At 43.9% G+C, this 19,129-nt stretch overlaps 1 protein-coding gene and 1 pseudogene across 4 annotated transcripts in view; both read left to right on the plus strand.

Moving 5' to 3' along the window:
- Nucleotides 1-19,129, plus strand: part of mipepa (mitochondrial intermediate peptidase a) — a 234,065-nt gene that overhangs the window by 45,357 nt on the left and 169,579 nt on the right. For all 4 annotated transcript variants that reach the window (XM_041200012.1, XM_041200015.1, XM_041200016.1 and 1 more), the window contains exon 11: nucleotides 18,409-18,562. In XM_041200012.1, the coding sequence (XP_041055946.1) occupies nucleotides 18,409-18,562 (154 nt within the window). The remainder of the gene's footprint in view (nucleotides 1-18,408; nucleotides 18,563-19,129) is intronic.
- LOC121284526 lies at nucleotides 1,103-1,254 on the plus strand (annotated as a pseudogene).

Here is a 19,129-nt window from a genome sequence, read left to right on the forward strand (position 1 = left end):
AGTAAAAGTGCAGACAGATAAAGCCATAAAACAGCCAATAACATTTTGTGCTTTATAAAAGCATAGGAGAAAAGAAATAATGCATATATGCAAAACAGTGTGTAATTTTAAGCACCCCACTACAGAAAGAACATTAAAGATATGCATTGCAAACATAGCAAGTGATCCAGGATGATTGTAAATGAGGAGAATCTTGAGATGTTGGAACACTTTCCACTTTTCAGAGAAGTCTAAGAAAATATTTCATTAAAGATTTTACTATCATGACAAGTTTTGTTGAGAAGAATAGAGAAATAAAATTTCTTAGAATCATAGGATAATAAAGCACAGAGGGAGGCCATTAGGCCAAGATTCCTACAGTTGATTATATCTAGTGAATCTAGGCTTTTAACGTGTGCACATGGATAGGATTAGGTGCATCTGTGAATGTGTCTCCTCCCTCACTCAGTTAAATAGGCTGCTGACGCTCCCTGTGTAGTTGATGAATGAAAAATACCATTTGCAAAAGACACTAAAAAAACATCGGGCATATCCCAGCATAAAGTCAATGCTCTCATATGAGGAGAAAAGCAAAATTAGCCAAAACTGAGGAAGAAAATAAACAAGAATAGTTGGAAAAAGATAAAAGTTTTTGATAAACAAAGGTTGTCTTAGTCACATAGTCAAAAAGTGAATAAGATAGCTGCAATATTGAAGAGAATACAGTAATGTGAATGAGAGAATTGACTATAGAGAACAATAGTATGAAGTTAATATTAAGACCATGGAGTTCCCAGGAGAAAATTGTCTTCCATTTGTATTGAACTCAATTGTAGCAAAGTAGGAGATCAAAAACTGAAATGTTGGAGTGAGAATGGGTGTCAAATTTCATTAATAAGCCACAGGTTCGTCAGCATCATGCTTAAGGTTCAGTAAAATAGTTACCCAATTGCTATCTCTCATAGCTAGTATGAGCTATGAGCTAATAATCTCAATTCTAGACCACCAGTGTATTTCCATTCCTACAGCAAAAAAAGGACATAACTAATTATTGCAAATTTATGGGAACTGACCTATTCATTTTTGAATCCAGGTATTTCTTATTAAGGTTATAATGACAATGAGGCTTCAGTCAGGGGAGAGACCATGATCTTGAAGATGGTTGAGGCTAGTCCATTGCGCTTCAGGTGTGCTGACGCCTGCAATGTCCCCAAACGTGGGATACTGGATTGCAAAATTTGTGGTAGTGGGGGACTCTGTTCGTGCTCTCCCCTGAACAAAAAAAAAATTTTTTGGGTTGGCTTGTTTTGCTATGGACCTCTTTTCTTACCTAATTAACATACTTTATTTGTTAATTGGGTTAGAATCAAACTAAGATGGAAGATGATGCCATATGATGCCTTTAGTTAAGATAAAAATGAGAGGTTATGGGAATGATGAGGAAAGCAAGGAGTGAGCATGAGGAGATGTTCTCAAAAAGATATGAGAAAGAACAATAAAGTATTCTACAAATATATCAGCAAACAGAGAATTGTTAAGGGTGAAGAAGGATCTGAGAGGAGTAGTGTGTTAATTGAAGATAAATGGAAATTGGCACGGATACTTAACAGTTTTACAAAAGAGAAGATATTGAGATTTAACCATTTCAAGATATTGCTAACAAGATGTTAGGCTGAAAGAAATCAAAATTCTAGCACCTGACCAGAAACATCCAAAGATCCTTAGGCAAATTGGGGAAGTAGTTGGATAAGGCCTAGCAATTATACTTCAGGATTGAATGAAGAGTTGATGTATGCCAGAGGACTGGAGGATGTTCAATGTAATACCATTTCAAAAAAAAAGACTTTGCTATAAGTATAGGCCTGTTAGTTTAACATCTGTAGTAGGGAGAATTTTGGAATCTTTAATTGTAGATGAAATAACTAAGTAAATAGATGAAGGCATAATATTTAGAAGCAGTCAAATGGATTTCAGAAAGGAAGATTATGTTTGACAAATCTGAGTTCTTTGAGGAGATGACTGGTTTAGTGGATCGGGGAATTATAGCAGAATGGTATTTAAAGTCTGGAAATTCATTCACATAATGCAGCTTCAGAGCTCATTTCCCAGGGACCGATAGCATGGCCAATACCTATTAGGCTTTCTTTATTGATGATATTAAAGAAACACAAGTAGCAGCCTGTGGCAGAAACAGAAAATGCTGGAAAAACTCAGGTCTAACAGCATCTGTGGAGAGAGAAACAGTTAACGTTTCAAGTCCATATGACCCCTCTTCAGAGCTAAAGAGGAGTGGATATGTGATTAAATTTATACTGTTTGAGGGGTTGTCTGCCTAACCCTGGGGAATAAATGTGGTCCATGTATCTCTGCTTTGAAGTGGCGCTACACAAACGTTTTTAGCCCATTGACTTTCCAAAAGCTGTGACAGTACCACATGGGCCTCTAATGGAGGTTAAGGGCTTGTGAAATTAGGGTAAGGGTAGGAAATTGGATTAAGAACTGCTTAAGAAGGAGAAACAGAAGTTAGGCGTTGAGGGTAATTCCTCAGTGAGTAGAAGTGGATAGCAGAGTCTCACAGGGCTTTTCTCTTGGGTTGCATCTGTGCACTGAAAGCCAATGATTTGGATATAGGGATAGAAAAAGCTGTGTCCAAATTTGCAGATAATTTTGAAATATAAGATCTGGTAAATAAATATGAAGACCACTCTTTTAAATGCCCTCTGAACGAGGGAAATTAGGGATGGGCAATAAATGCTGGCAGAGCCAGTGATACCCACATCCCATGAAAGAATTTTTAGAAAGTGCATACAAGAATGTTTGTCAATTTGGAAGAACAGTGAGATTTGGGTTTTAAAGGCAGCACCTCAGACCCTAAGAAGAAACTAACTAAATTCTGGATTTATGACAAGATGTATAATATAATGGTGAATCTATATATATCTATACTAGGCTCCCCAGTGTAGGAAGAACTTTGAGGCATTAGAGACAGTACAGTGAGATACACTAGGATACTGTCTGGTAAGATGAAATACAGAAAATAAGCAGACTTAAAACTTCAGACTGTTTTCGTAACAATGGATATTGTTGGATGATGTCACAGAGATTGGACATAATAGAACAGGACTTGAGTATGGCTGGAAAAAGACACATGTTGTCAAAGTCCTGATGAGTGCAAGATGAAAAGCTTTGACAACTTGTCTTTTTTCAGCAATACTTAATAGAGATATTTAAAATATTGAAGGGATGGGTTGGACTATATAGAAGCAGATGATTTCCAGTGATGCATGGGTCTATAGGGGACCTAGACTCAAAATGATGGATTTAGGACAAAGAACAGGAGAAACCTTTTTGCATATGGTTGAGAGGTTATGGGATTCACTATTGGCGGTAATGATTGAAGTGGAGACCATATGAGCATTCACATATGAACATACACATATGAATTAGAAGCAAGATTCGGCCATTCAGCCCTCCAGCTTGCTCTGCAATTTGATGAGTTCATGGCTGATCTAGTTATGGCCTCAACTTTCCTGCCTACCCCATACCCTTTAACTCCCTTGTCAATCAAGAATCACTCGAACTCGACCTTAAAAATATTCAATGAATCTACCTCTACCCCTTTCTGGGGAAGAGAATTCCACAGACCATTGACTCTCAGAAAAAAAAAATTCTCATCTTTGTACTAAATGGGAGACCCCATATTTTTAAACTGTGTCCCTGTAGTTCTAGTTTCTCCCAAAAGGGGAAACATTCTTTCAGCATCCACCTGTCAGTTCCCCTCAGGAACTTATATGTTTCAATAAGATTGCCTCTCATTCTTCTAAACTTCAGTGGATATAAGTCCAGCTTCTCCAACCTTTCCTCATTAGATAAGGGCAATTAGGAATGGGCAATAAATGCTGGCTTAGCCAGTGAAGCCCACACCCCTTGAATGAATAAAAAACCCTTTTCATCCCAGGAATCAGTTGAGTGAACCTTCTCTGAACTGCTTCTCAAGTAATGAAACCAAAAGGTCCTCAAGGGTTATAATCTCCAGATTACTACCCGAGCCACGTGCAAATTGGCATAGGGACGGGAGAATACGGGAAGTAAACATGTGGTAAAGGAATGGTGTCATTTCGTGGGGCATTGGTATCAGTATTGGAACAGGAGGGATCTGTACCGTTGGGACAGTCTCCACCTGATCCGGGACCAATGTTCTAGCGAAAAGGGTAAATAGGGTGATCTACAGGACTTTAAACTAGAAAGTGGGGAGGAGGGAAGGGTAAAACTCCAAGAAGTATGACTAATGGGGAAACAAAGCAGCAGGTTAGCGTGTTGGGGGGGGTGGGGGTGTTGGGGGGTTGGGGTGGTGGGGGGGGGGGGGGTGAGCGTGGTGTGGAGGATTCAACTTCATGCAAAATTATGAAAAAATTGAAAAGAAAGGAGAGCCCAGGAGAGGCAATTAAAGTCTCCAGAACACAAAATAGGACAGAGTGTTTGGAAAGGGCTAGGAATCTAACTTCAAGCACATCAGATAAAGGGACGCCAGTGAGAAAGGGGACGGGCAATACAGGACTGAAGGTATTGTATCTGAATGCATGCAGTGTACGAAATAGGTAAATGAGCTTGTGGCGCCAATTGAAATTGGCAGGTATGATGTGGTGGGCATCACGGAGACATGGCTGCAAGGGGATCAGGACTGGCAGCTAAATATCCAAGGATATATATCCTATCGAAAAGATAGGCAGGTTGGCAGAGGGGGTGGGATTGCTTTGTTAGTAAGAAATGAAATTAAATCAATAGCAAGAAATGATGTAGGGTCAGATGATGTAGAATCTGTGTGGGTAGAGTTGAGGAAGCGCAAAGGTAAAAAAAAAAACCATAATGGGAGTTATGTACAGGCCTCCGAACGGTAGTCAGGATGTGGGGCACAAGATACACCAGGAAATAGAAAAGCTGTGTGAGAAAGGCAAGGTTACAGTGATCATGGGGGATTTCAATATGCAAGTTGACTGGGAAAATCAGGTTGGTAGTGGATCCCAAGAAAAGGAATTTGTGGAATGTCTACCAGATGACTTTTTGGAGCAGCTTGTGGTGGAGTCCACTAGGGAACAGGCAATTCTAGATTTAGTGATGTGTAATGAGGCAGATTTGATAAGGGAGCTTAAGGTGAAGGAACCCTTAGGAGGAAGTGACCATAATATGATAGAATTTATCTTGCAATTTGAGAGGAAAAAGCTGGAATCAGATGTAACGGTATTACAGTTGAATAAAGGCAACTACAGAGGCATGAGGGAGGAGCTGGCCAGAATTGACTGGGAGATGAGCCTAGCAGGAAAGACAGTGGAACAACAATGGCAGGAGTTTCTGGGAGTAATTTGAGAGAGACAGCAAAGATTCATCCCTAGGAAGAAGAAGCATACTAAAGGGAAGACGAGGCAACCGTGGTTGACAAGGGAAGTCAGGAGGGACAGCATAAAAGCTAAAGAGAAAGCATACAATGCAGCGAAGACCAGTGGGAAAGCAGGGGATTGGGAAGCCTACAGAGACCAACAGAGGACAACTAAAAAAGAAATAAGGAGGGAGAAGATTAAATCTGAGGATAAACTAGCCAGTAATATAAAAGAAGATTGCAAAAGTTTTTGTTAGATATATAAAAGGTAAGAGACTGGCAAAAGTGGACATTGAGCCGCTGGAAAATGACGCTGGAGAAGTAGTAGTGAGGAACAAAGAACTGGCTGAGGAACTGAATAGGTACTTTGCGTCAGTCTTCATGGTGGAAGACACAAGTAACATCCCCAAAGTTCAAGAGAATTGGGGGGCAGAGGTGAGTGTGGTGGCCATTACCACGGAGAAGGTGCTAGGAAAACGGAAAGGTCTGAAGGTGGATAAATCACCTGGACCAGATGGATTACACCCCAGAATTCTGAAGGAGATAGTTGAAGAAATAATGGAGGCATAAGTGGTGATCATTCAGGAATCACTGGAGTCAGGGAGGGTCCCAGAGGACTGGAAAATCGCTAATGTAACCCCCCTGTTTAAGAAGGGAGTGAGGCAAAAGACGGGAAATTACAGGCCGATTAGCCTGACCTGGGTCGTTGGTAAGATTTTACAGTCCATTATTAAGGATGAGATTTCAGAATACTTGGAAGTGCATGGTAAAATAGGGCAAAGTCAGCATGGTTTCATCAAGGCGAGGTCATGCCTGAAAAATCTGTTAGAATTCTTTGAGGAGGTAATGAGTAGGTTAGACAAAGGGGAGCCAATGGATGTTATCTACTTGGACTTCCAGAAGGCCTTTGACAAGGTGCCGCACAAGAGACTAGTGGAGTTCCCCAGGGGTCTAGGTGTTGGGGCCACAACTTTTCACTTTATATATTAATGATCTAGATGAAGGAACTGAGGGCATCCTGGCTAAGTTTGCAGATGATACAAAAATAGGTGGAGGGACAGATAGTATTGAGGAGGCAGGGAGGCTGCAGGGGGATTTGGACAGGTTAGGGAATGGGCAAGGAAGTGACAGATGGAATACAACTTGGGGAAGTGTGAGGTCATGCACTTTGGTAGGAAGAATAGAAGCATAAACTATTTTCTAAATGGGGAGAGAATTCAGAAATCTGGAGTGCAAAGGGACTTGAGAGTCCTAGTCCAGGATTCTCTTAAGGTTAACTTGCACTTTGAGTCGGTAGTTAGGAAGGCAAATGCAATGTTGGCATTTATTTCGAGAGGATTAGAATATAGCAGCACATCCCTGCTTTTGAGGCTTTATAAGGCTCTGGTCAGACCACATTTAGAATATTGTGAGCAATTTTGGGCCCCATATCTCAGCAAGTATGTGCTGGCCCTGGAGAGGGTCCAGAGGAGGTTCACGAGAATGATCCCAGGAATGAAAAGCTTAACATATGAGGAGCATTTGAGGACTCTGGGTCTATACTCAATGGAACTTAGAAGGATGAGGGAGGATCTGATTGAAACTTACAGAATACTGAAAGGCCTGGATAGAGTGGACGTGGGGAAGATGTTTCCATTAGTGGGAGAGACTAGGACCCGAGGGCACAGCCTCAGAGTAAAGGGAAGACCTTTTAGAACAGAGATGAGGAGAAACTTCTTTAGCCAGAGAGTGATGAATCTATGGAATTCATTGCCACAGAAGGCTGTGGAGGCCAGGTCATTGAGTGTATTTAAGACCGAGATAGATAGGTTCTTGATTGGTAAGGGGATCAAAGGTTATGGGCAGAAGGCGGGAGAATGGGGTTGAGAAACTTATCAGCCATGATTGAATGGCTGAGCAGACTCAATGGTCTAAATGGCCTAATTTCTGCTCCTATGTCTTATAGTCTTTTGGTCTAACTGTACATGGTATTCCTGATGTATTCTCACTAATGATCTATCCAATTGTAGCAAAACTTCCCTACTTTAATATTCCATTCCCCTTGACACATTCAATTTATCTTCCAAATCACTTGCTGTATCTGTATACTAACTTTTTGTGATTCAGGTACCAGGACACCCAGATCCTTCTGTACCGCAGAGTTTTGGTCTCTCCATTTAAACACTATACTACTTTTCTATTCTTCCTGCCAAAATGGACAAGTTCATATTTTCCCACATTTTACTCCAACTGCCAATTTTTGTCCACTCACTTAACCTATCTAAATCCCTTTGTAGACTTCTTGTCCTGCTCAGAATTTGCTTTCCTATCTATGTTTGTGTCATCAGTAAACTTCGCAACCATACATTTGGTCCCTTTGTCCAAGTCATCGATATAGATTGTAATTAGTTGAGGCTCCAGCATTTATTCCTGTGGCAATCCGCTTGTTACAGTTTGCCAAGCTGAAAATTACCCATTATCCCTACTCTCTGCTTACTGTTAGCCAACCAATCCTCTATCCACGATAATATGTTTACCCCTACACCATGAAGGCTTATTTTGTGTAGGAACCATTGATGTGGCCACCTTATTGGAGGGAGGGTGATGGCGTAGTGGTATTGTCGCTTGACTAGTGATCCAGAGACCACAGAGGACCTGAGGGCCCGGGTGTGTATCCCGCCACGGCAGATGGTGGAATTAAAAATCTGCAATTAAAAGCCTAATGATAACCATGAAACCATTGCTGATTGTTGTAAAAACCCCATCTGGTTCACTAATGTCATTTAGGGAAGGAAATCTGTCATCCTTACCTGGTCTGGCCTACATGTGACTTCAGACCCACAGCAATGTGGTTAACACTTAACTGCCCTCTGAAATGGCCTAGCAAGCCACTCAATTGTAACAAACTGCTACAAAGTCACAAAAAAAACGAATGAAACCAGACAGACAACATGGGTATCGACCTAGCCACCGGAAACAACAACGGCAATCTCAGCCCTGTCAACCGTGCAAAGTCCTCCTTACTAATATCTGGGGGCTTAATCACAGATTAATCAAGCAACAGCCTGACATAGTCACCCTCACGGAATCATACCTTACAGATAATGTCCCAGACACTACTACCACCACCACCACCATCACTGGGTATGTCCTGTCCCACCGGCAGGACAGACCCAGCAGAGGTGGCGGCACTGTGGTATACAGTCGGGAGGGCATTGTCCTGGGAGTCCTCAACATCGACTCTGGACCCCGTTAAGTCTCATGGCATTGGGTCAAACATGGGCAAGGAAACCTCCCACTAATTACCACATACCACCCTACATCAGTTGATGAATCAGTGCTCCTCCAAGTTAAACAATACTTGGAGGAAGCATAGAGGGTGGCAAGGATGCAGAATGTACTCTGGGTCAATGTCCACCGCTCGAGAGTAGCTCGGTAGCACCACTACAGACCGAGCTGCCCAGCCCTAAAGGACATAGCTGCTCGATTGGGTTTGCGGCAGGTGATGAGGGAACCAACGAGGGAAAAACATACTTGACCTCATCCTTATCAACCTACCTGGTGCAGATGTCCATGACAGTATCAGTAGGAGTGACTGCTGCACAGTTGTTGTGGAGACCAAGTCCCAGCTTCACATTGAGGATACCCTCCATCATGTTGTGTGGCACTACCACCATGCTAGATGGGATAGATATCGAACAGGTCGAGCAACTCAACACTGGGCATTCATGAGGCTCTGTGGCCATCAGCAGCAGCAGAATTGTACTCTAACACAATCTGTCACCTCAAGGCCTGGCATATCCCCCACTCTACCATTACCATCAAGCCAGGGGATCAACCCTGGCTCAATGAAGAATGTAAGAGGACATGCCAGGAACAGCACCGGGCATACCTAAAAATGAGATGTCAACCTGGTGAAGTTATAACACAAGACTACTTGCGTGCCAAAGAGCATAAGCAGCAAGTGATAGACAGGGCTAAGCAACCCCACAACCAACGGATCAGATCTAAGCTCTGCAATCCTACCACATCCAATTGTGAATGATGGTGGACAATTAAACAACTCGCTGGAGGAGGAGGTTCCACAAACATCCTCATTCTCAATGATTGAGGAGCCCAGCACATCAGTGCAAAAGAGAATGAGAGTCGATTTGCTACAATCTTCAGCCAGAAGTGCCGAGTGGATGATCCGTCTGGGCCTCCTCTGGAGGTCCTCAGCATCACAGATGCCAGTCTTCAGCCAATTCGATTCACTCCACATGATATCAAGAATAGGCTGAAGGCGTGGATACTGCAAAGGCTTTGGGCCCTGACAATATTCCAGCAATATTATTGAAGACCTGAGCTCCAGAACCTGCCGCGCCCCTAGCCGAGCTGTTCTAGCACAGCTACAACACTGGCATCTACCTGGCTATGTGGAAAATTGCCCCGGTATGTCCTGTATACAAAACGCAGGACAATTCCAACCAGGCCAATTATCCACAGAGATAAAAACAAAAAAACTGCGGATGCTGGAAATCCAAAACAAAAACAGAATTACCTGGAAAAACTCAGCGGGTCTGGCAGCATCGGCGGAGAAGAAAAGAGTTGACGTTTCGAGTCCTCATGACCCTTCGACAGAACTTGAGTGAATCCAAGAAAGGGGTGAAACATAAGCTGGTTTAAGGTTGGGTGGGGGGGTGCGGTTTGGGTGGGGGGAGAGAGAGAGAAGTGGAGGGGGTTGGAGTGGTTGTAGGGACAAACAAGCAAAATAGAAGCAGCTCATCATAAGATGTTACAAACAAAAGAACACATAGGTGTTAAAGTTGGTGATATTATCTAAACGAATGTGCTAATTAAGAATGGATGGTAGGGCACTCAAGGTATAGCTCTAGTGGGGGTGGGGAGAGCATAAAAGATTTTAAAATATTTAAAAATAATGGAAATAGGTGGGAAAAGAAAAATCTATATAATTTATTGGAAAAAACAAAAGGAAGGGGGAAACAGAAAGGGGGTGGGGATGGAGGAGGGAGCTCAAGACCTAAAGTTGTTGAATTCAATATTCAGTCTGGAAGGCTGTAAAGTGTCTAGTCGGAAGATGAGGTGTTGTTCCTCCAGTTTGCGTTGGGCTTCACTGGAACAATGCAGCAAGCCAAGGACAGACATGTGGGCAAGAGAGCAGGGTGCAGTGTTAAAATGGCAAGCGACAGGGAGGTTTGGGTCATTCTTGTGGACAGACCGCAGGTGTTCTGCAAAGCGGTCGCCCAGTTTACGTTTGGTCTCTCCAATGTAGAGGAGACCACGTTGGGAGCAACGAATGCAGTAGACTAGTTGGGGGAAATGCAAGTGAAATGCTGCTTCACTTGAAAGGAGTGTTCGGGCCCTTGGACGGTGAGGAGAGAGGAAGTGAAGGGGCAGGTGTTACATCTTTTGCGTGGGCATGGGGTGGTGCCATAGGAGGGGGTTGAGGAGTAGGGGGTGATGGAGGAGTGGACCAGGGTGTCCCGGAGGGAACGATCCCTACGGAATGCCGATAAGGGGGGTGAAGGGAAGATGTGTTTGGTGGTGGCATCATGCTGGAGTTGGCGGAAATGGCGGAGGATGATCCTTTGAATGCGGAGGCTGGTGGGGTGATAAGTGAGGACAAGGGGGACCCTATCATGTTTCTGGGAGGGAGGAGAAGGCGTGAGGGCGGATGCGCGGGAGATGGGCCGGACACGGTTGAGGGCCCTGTCAACGACCGTGGGTGGAAAACCTCGGTTAAAGAAGAAGGAGGACATGTCAGAGGAACTGTTTTTGAAGGTGGCATCATCGGAACAGATGCGACAGAGGCGCAAGAACTGAGAGAATGCGATGGAGTCCTTACAGGAAGCAGGGTGTGAGGAGCTGTAGTCAAGGTAGCTGTGGGAGTCGGTAGGTTTGTAATGGATATTGGTGGACAGTCTATCACCAGAGATTGAGACAGAGAGGTCAAGGAAGGGAAGGGAAGTGTCAGAGATGGACCATGTGAAAATGATGGAGGGGTGGAGATTGGAAGCAAAATTAATAAATTTTTCCAAGTCCCGACGAGAGCATGAAGCAGCACCGAAGTAATCATCGATGTACCGGAGAAAGAGTTGTGGAAGGGGGCCGGAGTAGGACTGCAACAAGGAATGTTCCACATACCCCATTAAGAGACAGGCATAACTGGGGCCCATGCGGGTACCCATAGCCACACCTTTTATTTGGAGGAAGTGAGAGGAGTTTAAGGAGAAATTGTTCAGTGTGAGAACAAGTTCAGCCAGACGGAGGAGAGTAGTGGTGGATGGGGATTGTTCGGGCCTCTGTTCGAGGAAGAAGCTAAGGGCCCTCAGACCATCCTGGTGGGGGATGGAGGTGTAGAGGGATTGGACGTCCATGGTGAAGAGGAAGCGGTTGGGGCCAGGGAACAGGAAATTGTTGATGTGATGTAAGGTGTCAGAGGAATCACGGATGTAGGTGGGAAGGGACTGGACAAGGGGAGAGAGAAGGGAGTCAAGATAACAAGAAATGAGATCTGTGGGGCAGGAGCAAGCTGAGACGATTGGTCTACCGGGGCAGTTCTGTTTGTGGATTTTGGGTAGGAGATAGAAGCGGGCCATCCGAGGTTGGGCGACTTATCAGGTTGGAAGCTGTGGGAGGTAGATCCCCAGAGGAGATGAGGTCAGTGACAATCCTGGAAACAATGGCTTGATGTTCAGTGGTGGGGTCATGATCCAGGGAGAGGTAGAAGGAAGTGTCTGCGAGTTGACGCTCAGCCTCTGCGAGGTAGAGGTCAGTGCGCCAGACAACAACAGCACCACCCTTGTCAGCGGGTTTGCTGACAATGCCAGGGTTGGACCTGAGAGAATGGAGTGCAGTAAGTTCAGCGAGAGAGAGAGATTAGAATGGGTGAGAGGAGCAGAGAAATTGAGACGACTAATGTCATGCCGACAGTTCTCAATGAAAAGATCAAGAGAAGGTAAGAATCCAGAGGGAGGGGTCCAGGTGGAGGGAGAATATTGGAGGTGGGTGAAAGGATCCGTAGACCGATCGTCTCAGCTTGCTCCTGCCCCACAGAGCTCATTTCTCGTTATCTTGACTCCCTTCTCTCTCCCCTTGTCCAGTCCCTTCCCACCTACATCCGTGATTCCTCTGACACCTTACGTCACATCAACAATTTCCAGTTCCCTGGCCCCAACCGCTTCCTCTTCACCATGGACGTCCAATCCCTCTACACCTCCATCCCCCACCAGGATGGTCTGAGGGCCCTTAGCTTCTTCCTCGAACAGAGGCCCGAACAATCCCCATCCACCACTACTCTCCTCCGTCTGGCTGAACTTGTTCTCACACTGAACAATTTCTCCTTAAACTCCTCTCACTTCCTCCAAATAAAAGGTGTGGCTATGGGTACCCACATGGGCCCCAGTTATGCCTGTCTCTTAATGGGGTACGTGGAACATTCCTTGTTGCAGTCCTACTCCGGCCCCCTTCCACAACTCTTTCTCCGGTACATCGATGATTACTTCGGTGCTGCTTCATGCTCTCGTCGGGACTTGGAAAAATTTATTAATTTTGCTTCCAATCTCCACCCCTCCATCATTTTCACGTGGTCCATCTCTGACACTTCCCTTCCCTTCCTTGACCTCTCTGTCTCAATCTCTGGTGATAGACTGTCCACCAATATCCATTACAAACCTACTGACTCCCACAGCTACCTCGACTACAGCTCCTCACACCCTGCTTCCTGTAAGGACTCCATCCCATTCTCTCAGTTCCTTCGCCTCTGTCGCATCTGTTCCGATGATGCTACCTTCAAAAACAGTTCCTCTGACATGTCCTCCTTCTTCTTTAACCGAGGTTTTCCACCCACGGTCATTGACAGGGCCCTCAACCGTGTCCGGCCCATCTCCCACGCATCCGCCCTCACGCCTTCTCCTCCCTCCCAGAAACATGATAGGGTCCCCCTTGTCCTCACTTATCACTCCACCAGCCTCCGCATTCAAAGGATCATCCTCTGCCATTTCCGCCAACTCCAGCATGATGCCACCACCAAACACATCTTCCCTTCACCCCCCCATCAGCATTCCGTAGGGATCGTTCCCTCCGGGACACCCTGGTCCACTCCTCCATCACCCCCTACTCCTCAACCCCCTCCTATGGCACCACCCCATGCCCACGCAAAAGATGCAACACCTGCCCCTTCACTTCCTCTCTCTTTACCGTCCAAGGGCCCAAACACTCCTTTCAAGTGAAGCAGCATTTCACTTGCATTTCCCCCAACTTAGTCTACTGCATTCGTTGCTCCCAATGTGGTCTCCTCTACATTGGAGACACCAAACGTAAACTGGGCGACCGCTTTGCAGAACACCTGCGGTCTGTCCACAAGAATGACCCAAACCTCCCTGTCGCTTGCCATTTTAACACTGCACCCTGCTCTCTTGCCCACATGTCTGTCCTTGGCTTGCTGCATTGTCTTCCGACTAGACACTTTACAGCCTTCCAGACTGAATATTGAATTCAACAACTTTAGGTCTTGAGCTCCCTCCTCCATCCCACCCCCTTTCTGTTTCCCCCTTCCTTTTGTTTTTTCCAATAAATTATATAGATTTTTCTTTTCCCACCTATTTCCATTATTTTTAAATATTTTAAAATCTTTTATGCTCTCCCCACCCCCACTAGAGCTATACCTTGAGTGCCCCACCATCCATTCTTAATTAGCACATTCGTTTAGATAATATCACCAACTTTAACACCTATGTGTTCTTTTGTTCTGTTGTTTGTAACATCTTTTGATGATCTGCTTCTATCACTGCTTGTTTGTCCCTACAACCACACCAACCCCCTCCACCTCTTTCTCTCTCCCCCCACCCAACCCCCCCCATCTTAAACCAGCTTATGTTTCACCCCTTTCTTGGATTCACTCAAGTTCTGTCGAAGGGTCATGAGGACTCGAAACGTCAACTCTTTTCTTCTCCGCCGATGCTGCCAGACCCGCTGAGTTTTTCCAGGTAATTCTGTTTTTGTGCAGGCCAATTACCGTCCCATCAGTCTACTCTCAATCATTAGTAAAGTAATGGAAGAGGTCATCAACTGTGCTGTCAAGTGGCACTTGCTTAGCAATAACTTGTTCACTGATGCTCAGTTTGGGTTCTGCCAGGGCCACTCAGCTCCTTTATTACAGCCTTGGTTCAAACATGGACAAAAGAGCTGAACTCCCAAGATGAGGTGAGTGTGACTGCCCTTGACATCAAGGGAGGATTTGACAGTGTGTGGCTTTATGGAGTCCTAGCCAAACTGGAGTCAATGGGAATCGGGGGGTATAACCCTCCGCCAGTTCGAGTCATACCTAGCTCAAAGGAAGATGGTTGTGGTTGTTGGAGGTCAGTCATCTCAGCTCCAGGACATCACTGCAGGTGTGCCTCAGGATAGTGTACTCGGCCCAACCATCTTCAGCTGCTTCATCAATGACCTTCCTTGCATCAAGATCAGAAGTGGGGATGTTCACTGATGATTGCACAATGTTCACCATTCCTGACTGTTCAGCTATTGAAGCAGTCTATGTCCAAATGCAGCAGGACCTGGACATTATCCAGGCTTGGGCTGACAAGTGGCAAGTAACATTCACAACACACAGTGTCAGGCAATGACCATCTCCAACAAGAGAAAATATAACCATCGCCCTTGATGTTCAATGGCATTACATCACTGAATCCCCACTATCAACATTCTGGGGGGTTATCATTGACCAGGAACTGAACTGGACTAGCCATACAAATACTGTGGCTACAAGAGCAATTCAGAGGCTAGGAATAGTGTGACGAGTAACCCATCTCCTGACTCCCCAAAGCCTGTCCACCATCTACAAGGCACAAGTCAGGAGTGTGATGGAATAGCCCCAACTGGCTGCATGAGTGCAGCTCCCATAACACTCAAGAAGCTTGACACCATCCAGGCAAAGCAGCCCACTTAATTGGCACCCGGTCCACAAACATTCACTTCCTCCACCACCGGCACATAGTAGCAGCAGTGTGTGCCATCTACAAGATGCACTGCACGAATTCACCAAGGCTCTTTGGACAGCACCTTCCAAACCCACACCACTACCATCTAGAAGGACAAGGGCAGCAGATAGATGGGGACACCACCACCTAAAAGTTCTCCTCCAAGTCACTCACCATCCTGACTTGGAAATATATCGCCATTCCTTCACTGTTGCTGGGTCAACATCCTGGAACTCCCTTCCTAACAGCACTGTGTGGGTACCCACACTACCTGAACTGCAGTGATTCAAGAAGTCAGCTCACCACTGCCTTCTCAAAGGCAACTAGGGATGAGCAATAAATGCTGGCCCAACCAGTGAAACCCACATCTCATGAATGATTTTTTAAAGAAATCATATGCCATCTGGAAATTCAAGTGCATCACATTTTCAGGTTCCCCTTCATCCACATTATTTGTTACTTCCACAAAGAACTCTAAGGATTTCTCTTTCACAAAACCATGTTGACTCTGCCTAATTGTGTTAATATTTTCTAAGTGCCCTGCCATAACTCCTTAGTAATAGATTCCAGCAATTTCCCTATGACAGATGTTAGGCTAACTGGTCTGTATTTTCCTACTTTCTCTCTTCCTCCTATCCTGAATAGATGAATTACATTCACTATTTTCCAAACTGATGGGACCTTTCCAGAATCTAGGGAATTTTGGAGAATTAAAACCAATGCATCTACCATCTCAGCAGCCAATTCTTTTAAGGCTCTAGGATGAAGTCCATCAGGTCCTGGTGACTTGTCAGCCTTTAGTTCCAGTAATTTTCTCAGCACCCTTTCCCAGGTGATTGTAATTGTTTTATGTTCCTCCCTCCCTTTTACTGTTTGATTTCCAAGTATTTCTGGGATGTTATTTTGTGTCTTCTACAGTGAAGACAAAATACCTGTTCAATGCTTCCGTGTTTCCTTATTCCCCATTATTAATTCCCCACAGTCTCTCTCTAGGGGATCCATGCTCACTTTAGTTACTCTTTTTAAATACTTGTAGAAACTCTTATTATCTGCTTTTATATTTCTAGCTAGCTTCCTCTCATGCTCTAATTTCCCTGTTATTATTTTCTCCCTCCTTATTACTTTTTTTTAGTCATTCTTTGCTGGTTTTTAAATTTTCTCCAATCTTCTGACCTACCACTAATCTTCGCAGAGTCTTTTTCTTTCAATTTGATACAAGGAAGGATGTAAATGCATTGGTGGCAGTTCAGAAGGAGGCTTACTAGATTGATATCTGGAATGAGCTAGTTGTCTTATGATGAAAGGCTAGACAGACTGGGCTTGTTTCCACTGGAGTTTAGAAGAGCGAGCGGAGGTTTGATAAAGTATATAAGATCCAGAGTGGCATTGACAAGATGGATGTGGAAAGGATGTTTCCTCTTGTGAGTGAGTCCAGAATTAGGGGGCACTGTTACAAAATTATGGGCTGCCTTTGAAGGACAGAGATGAGGAGGAATTTTTTCTGAAGGTTCAGAATTTTAACAGCACAGAAAGAGGTCATTCGGCCCATCGTGTCTGCACTGGCTCTCCAAATGAGCATTATGACATAGTGTCGTTGCCCTGCTTTTTCCCCATACCCCTGCACTTGTGCAACTTTGGAACTCTCCACCTTCGAAGGTGGTGGAGGCGGGATCAATGAATATTTTTAAGGCAGAGGTAGATAGCTTTTTGTTAGGTATTGGAATCAAAGGTTATTGGGGTAGATGGGAATGTGGAATTTGAAACACAAACATATCAGCCAGGATCATATTGAATGGCAGAGCAGGCTGGAGAGGCCGTATGATCTACTTCTCCTGTTTCATGTATTCACATGCTCGCAGGATCCTTTTCTTTCAAGTTTGATGCATCCTTATCCGAGAGACTTTCATTCTCACTGGAATGCATCTTTGAACGTTATGAAATATCTCCTTTTAGAATTGGGATGTGTTATAGTTCCCAATGGGCTTTTGGTAGGAAACCATGGACCAGGAATTTCCCACCTAGCTACGACAACCCAGTGGGTTATTGACCTGCCACTGATTGACTTGTGGGGTGAAGTGGCTGCAGGTCTGTGGGGTATCAATGACCAAAGACCAGCTGCTAGCACTCATGCAAATATGGAGGCCAGTTTTCAGTAGATACCCCACAGTGGAAATCTGAGGCAGAGGAAGCCTAAGCTATTCTTGTGAGGTTCAATGGAACTCATACTGGCTCCTCCTGGCCCCACAAAGGTAAGTTTTAAAATAAACTTGCCTTGAATGGCTCCTTCAGCTATTCCCCTTTTAAAAGGCCGTCACTTCGTTTGGAAGTCACAGTGACTTCCTTGCTCTGGCCAGAGTAAAAATTGACGTCAGCCTGATTACTTCCTTGCACCTGTTGGCTTAGTAAAAATTGGCAATGGCAGAATCCAAGTAGGATGTTAACGGATGAATCACCTTTTGGATTTTAAGTACTTATTCATCCAGTTTCTGCCAGACAGGTCAGGTTAAAATACCTCTCAGCTTAAATGTGTTGTTAAAGGAAAGGGGGATAAAGGGATATCGGAACAGAGCATGCATGCATTTGGACAATTGCTTGTGTGTAGGATAAACACCAAGCTGGACCAGTAGGCCAAATGACCTATTTCCATGTTTAATTTCTATAGCAGTTCTTTGTAAATCTGTGTAAAATTCTGCATTAATGGCTTGTTTTAGAAGCTTGCAAAAATGGAATATAAAGGTAGGGGTGCTACATTAAACAATTTTTTAAAAATTAGTGCAACTATGATCCTTATACCATCCTTTTTCAAGATTCCTTGTGTACTTTTGTTGTAGCCAGTAATGGATTCAGTTCAGCAGTTTGGTCCTTTTAGAAAAGACAGTATAGAAAGGACAGCTTAATATTTATTTCTTTTGCATGTTGAATTTTCATTCCATGGAAAGTGAATTATAGTTACCTGTACCATATTTGGCACAAGTAATGGGACAATATGTATTTATATCCACTATAAGACCTCTTGCACTGTTTGAGGAAAGTGGATAAACCCACTGTTGTTTTGAAGAAATTAGTTTCTAATGGCTTCTTTGGTCTCATTTGCAGGTTCAACATAGATCCTAGTCTGTATAGCCCATTTTTTTCTTTGGGGGCCTGTATGGATGGCTTGAACCTGCTTTTCACCCAACTATTAGGTGTCTCACTATGTTTAGAAGAGCCAGAGAAAGGGGAAGTTTGGTCTGATGATGTCCAGAAACTGGTGAGTTAATGTTGAAATATTTGTAGTAAAACTCGTATTATAAATAGTTGTAGTCCACCTTTTGAGATTTGAGTTCCTGTAATGATCACAAGATTTTAATATTGGAAGACTTGTAATACGTTTATTCCATTGAGGTCGAGATATGGATTGCACTTAAGCTTGAAGAACTTTAAAAATTAGCATCCTTACTTTTACTTTCTTCTGCTTTATGGTGTTGAGGTTTATAATTCAACCCTAGACAGACTACTGAGGAATAGAGGGCTATGGGCTCAAAATTAGTGGGCAGCTGAAAATTGTGGATCCTAATATAGAATGAATTGAAGGGTTAAATGATTCAAGTTTAAGAGGTGGTCCTTATTCCAGCTTTCTTCATTTTTGATTATTTCCACAAAAAGATGAATGAATTGCCATATCAAGTTTATGATGTAATGCTTTTTGATACTGTTCTATTTTTAAAACACTTCTAAATTGAAATTTTGGTGTGTTTAAATTATAAACTGCAAAGAACAACCTTCTTTGAATAACCTGTATAAGATATTGATGTCTGATGAAAATTGATTCTTTAAA

Source organism: Carcharodon carcharias, chromosome 11 (assembly GCF_017639515.1).
Source record: "Carcharodon carcharias isolate sCarCar2 chromosome 11, sCarCar2.pri, whole genome shotgun sequence".
In the NCBI taxonomy this organism is placed as follows: Eukaryota; Metazoa; Chordata; class Chondrichthyes; order Lamniformes; family Lamnidae; genus Carcharodon; species Carcharodon carcharias.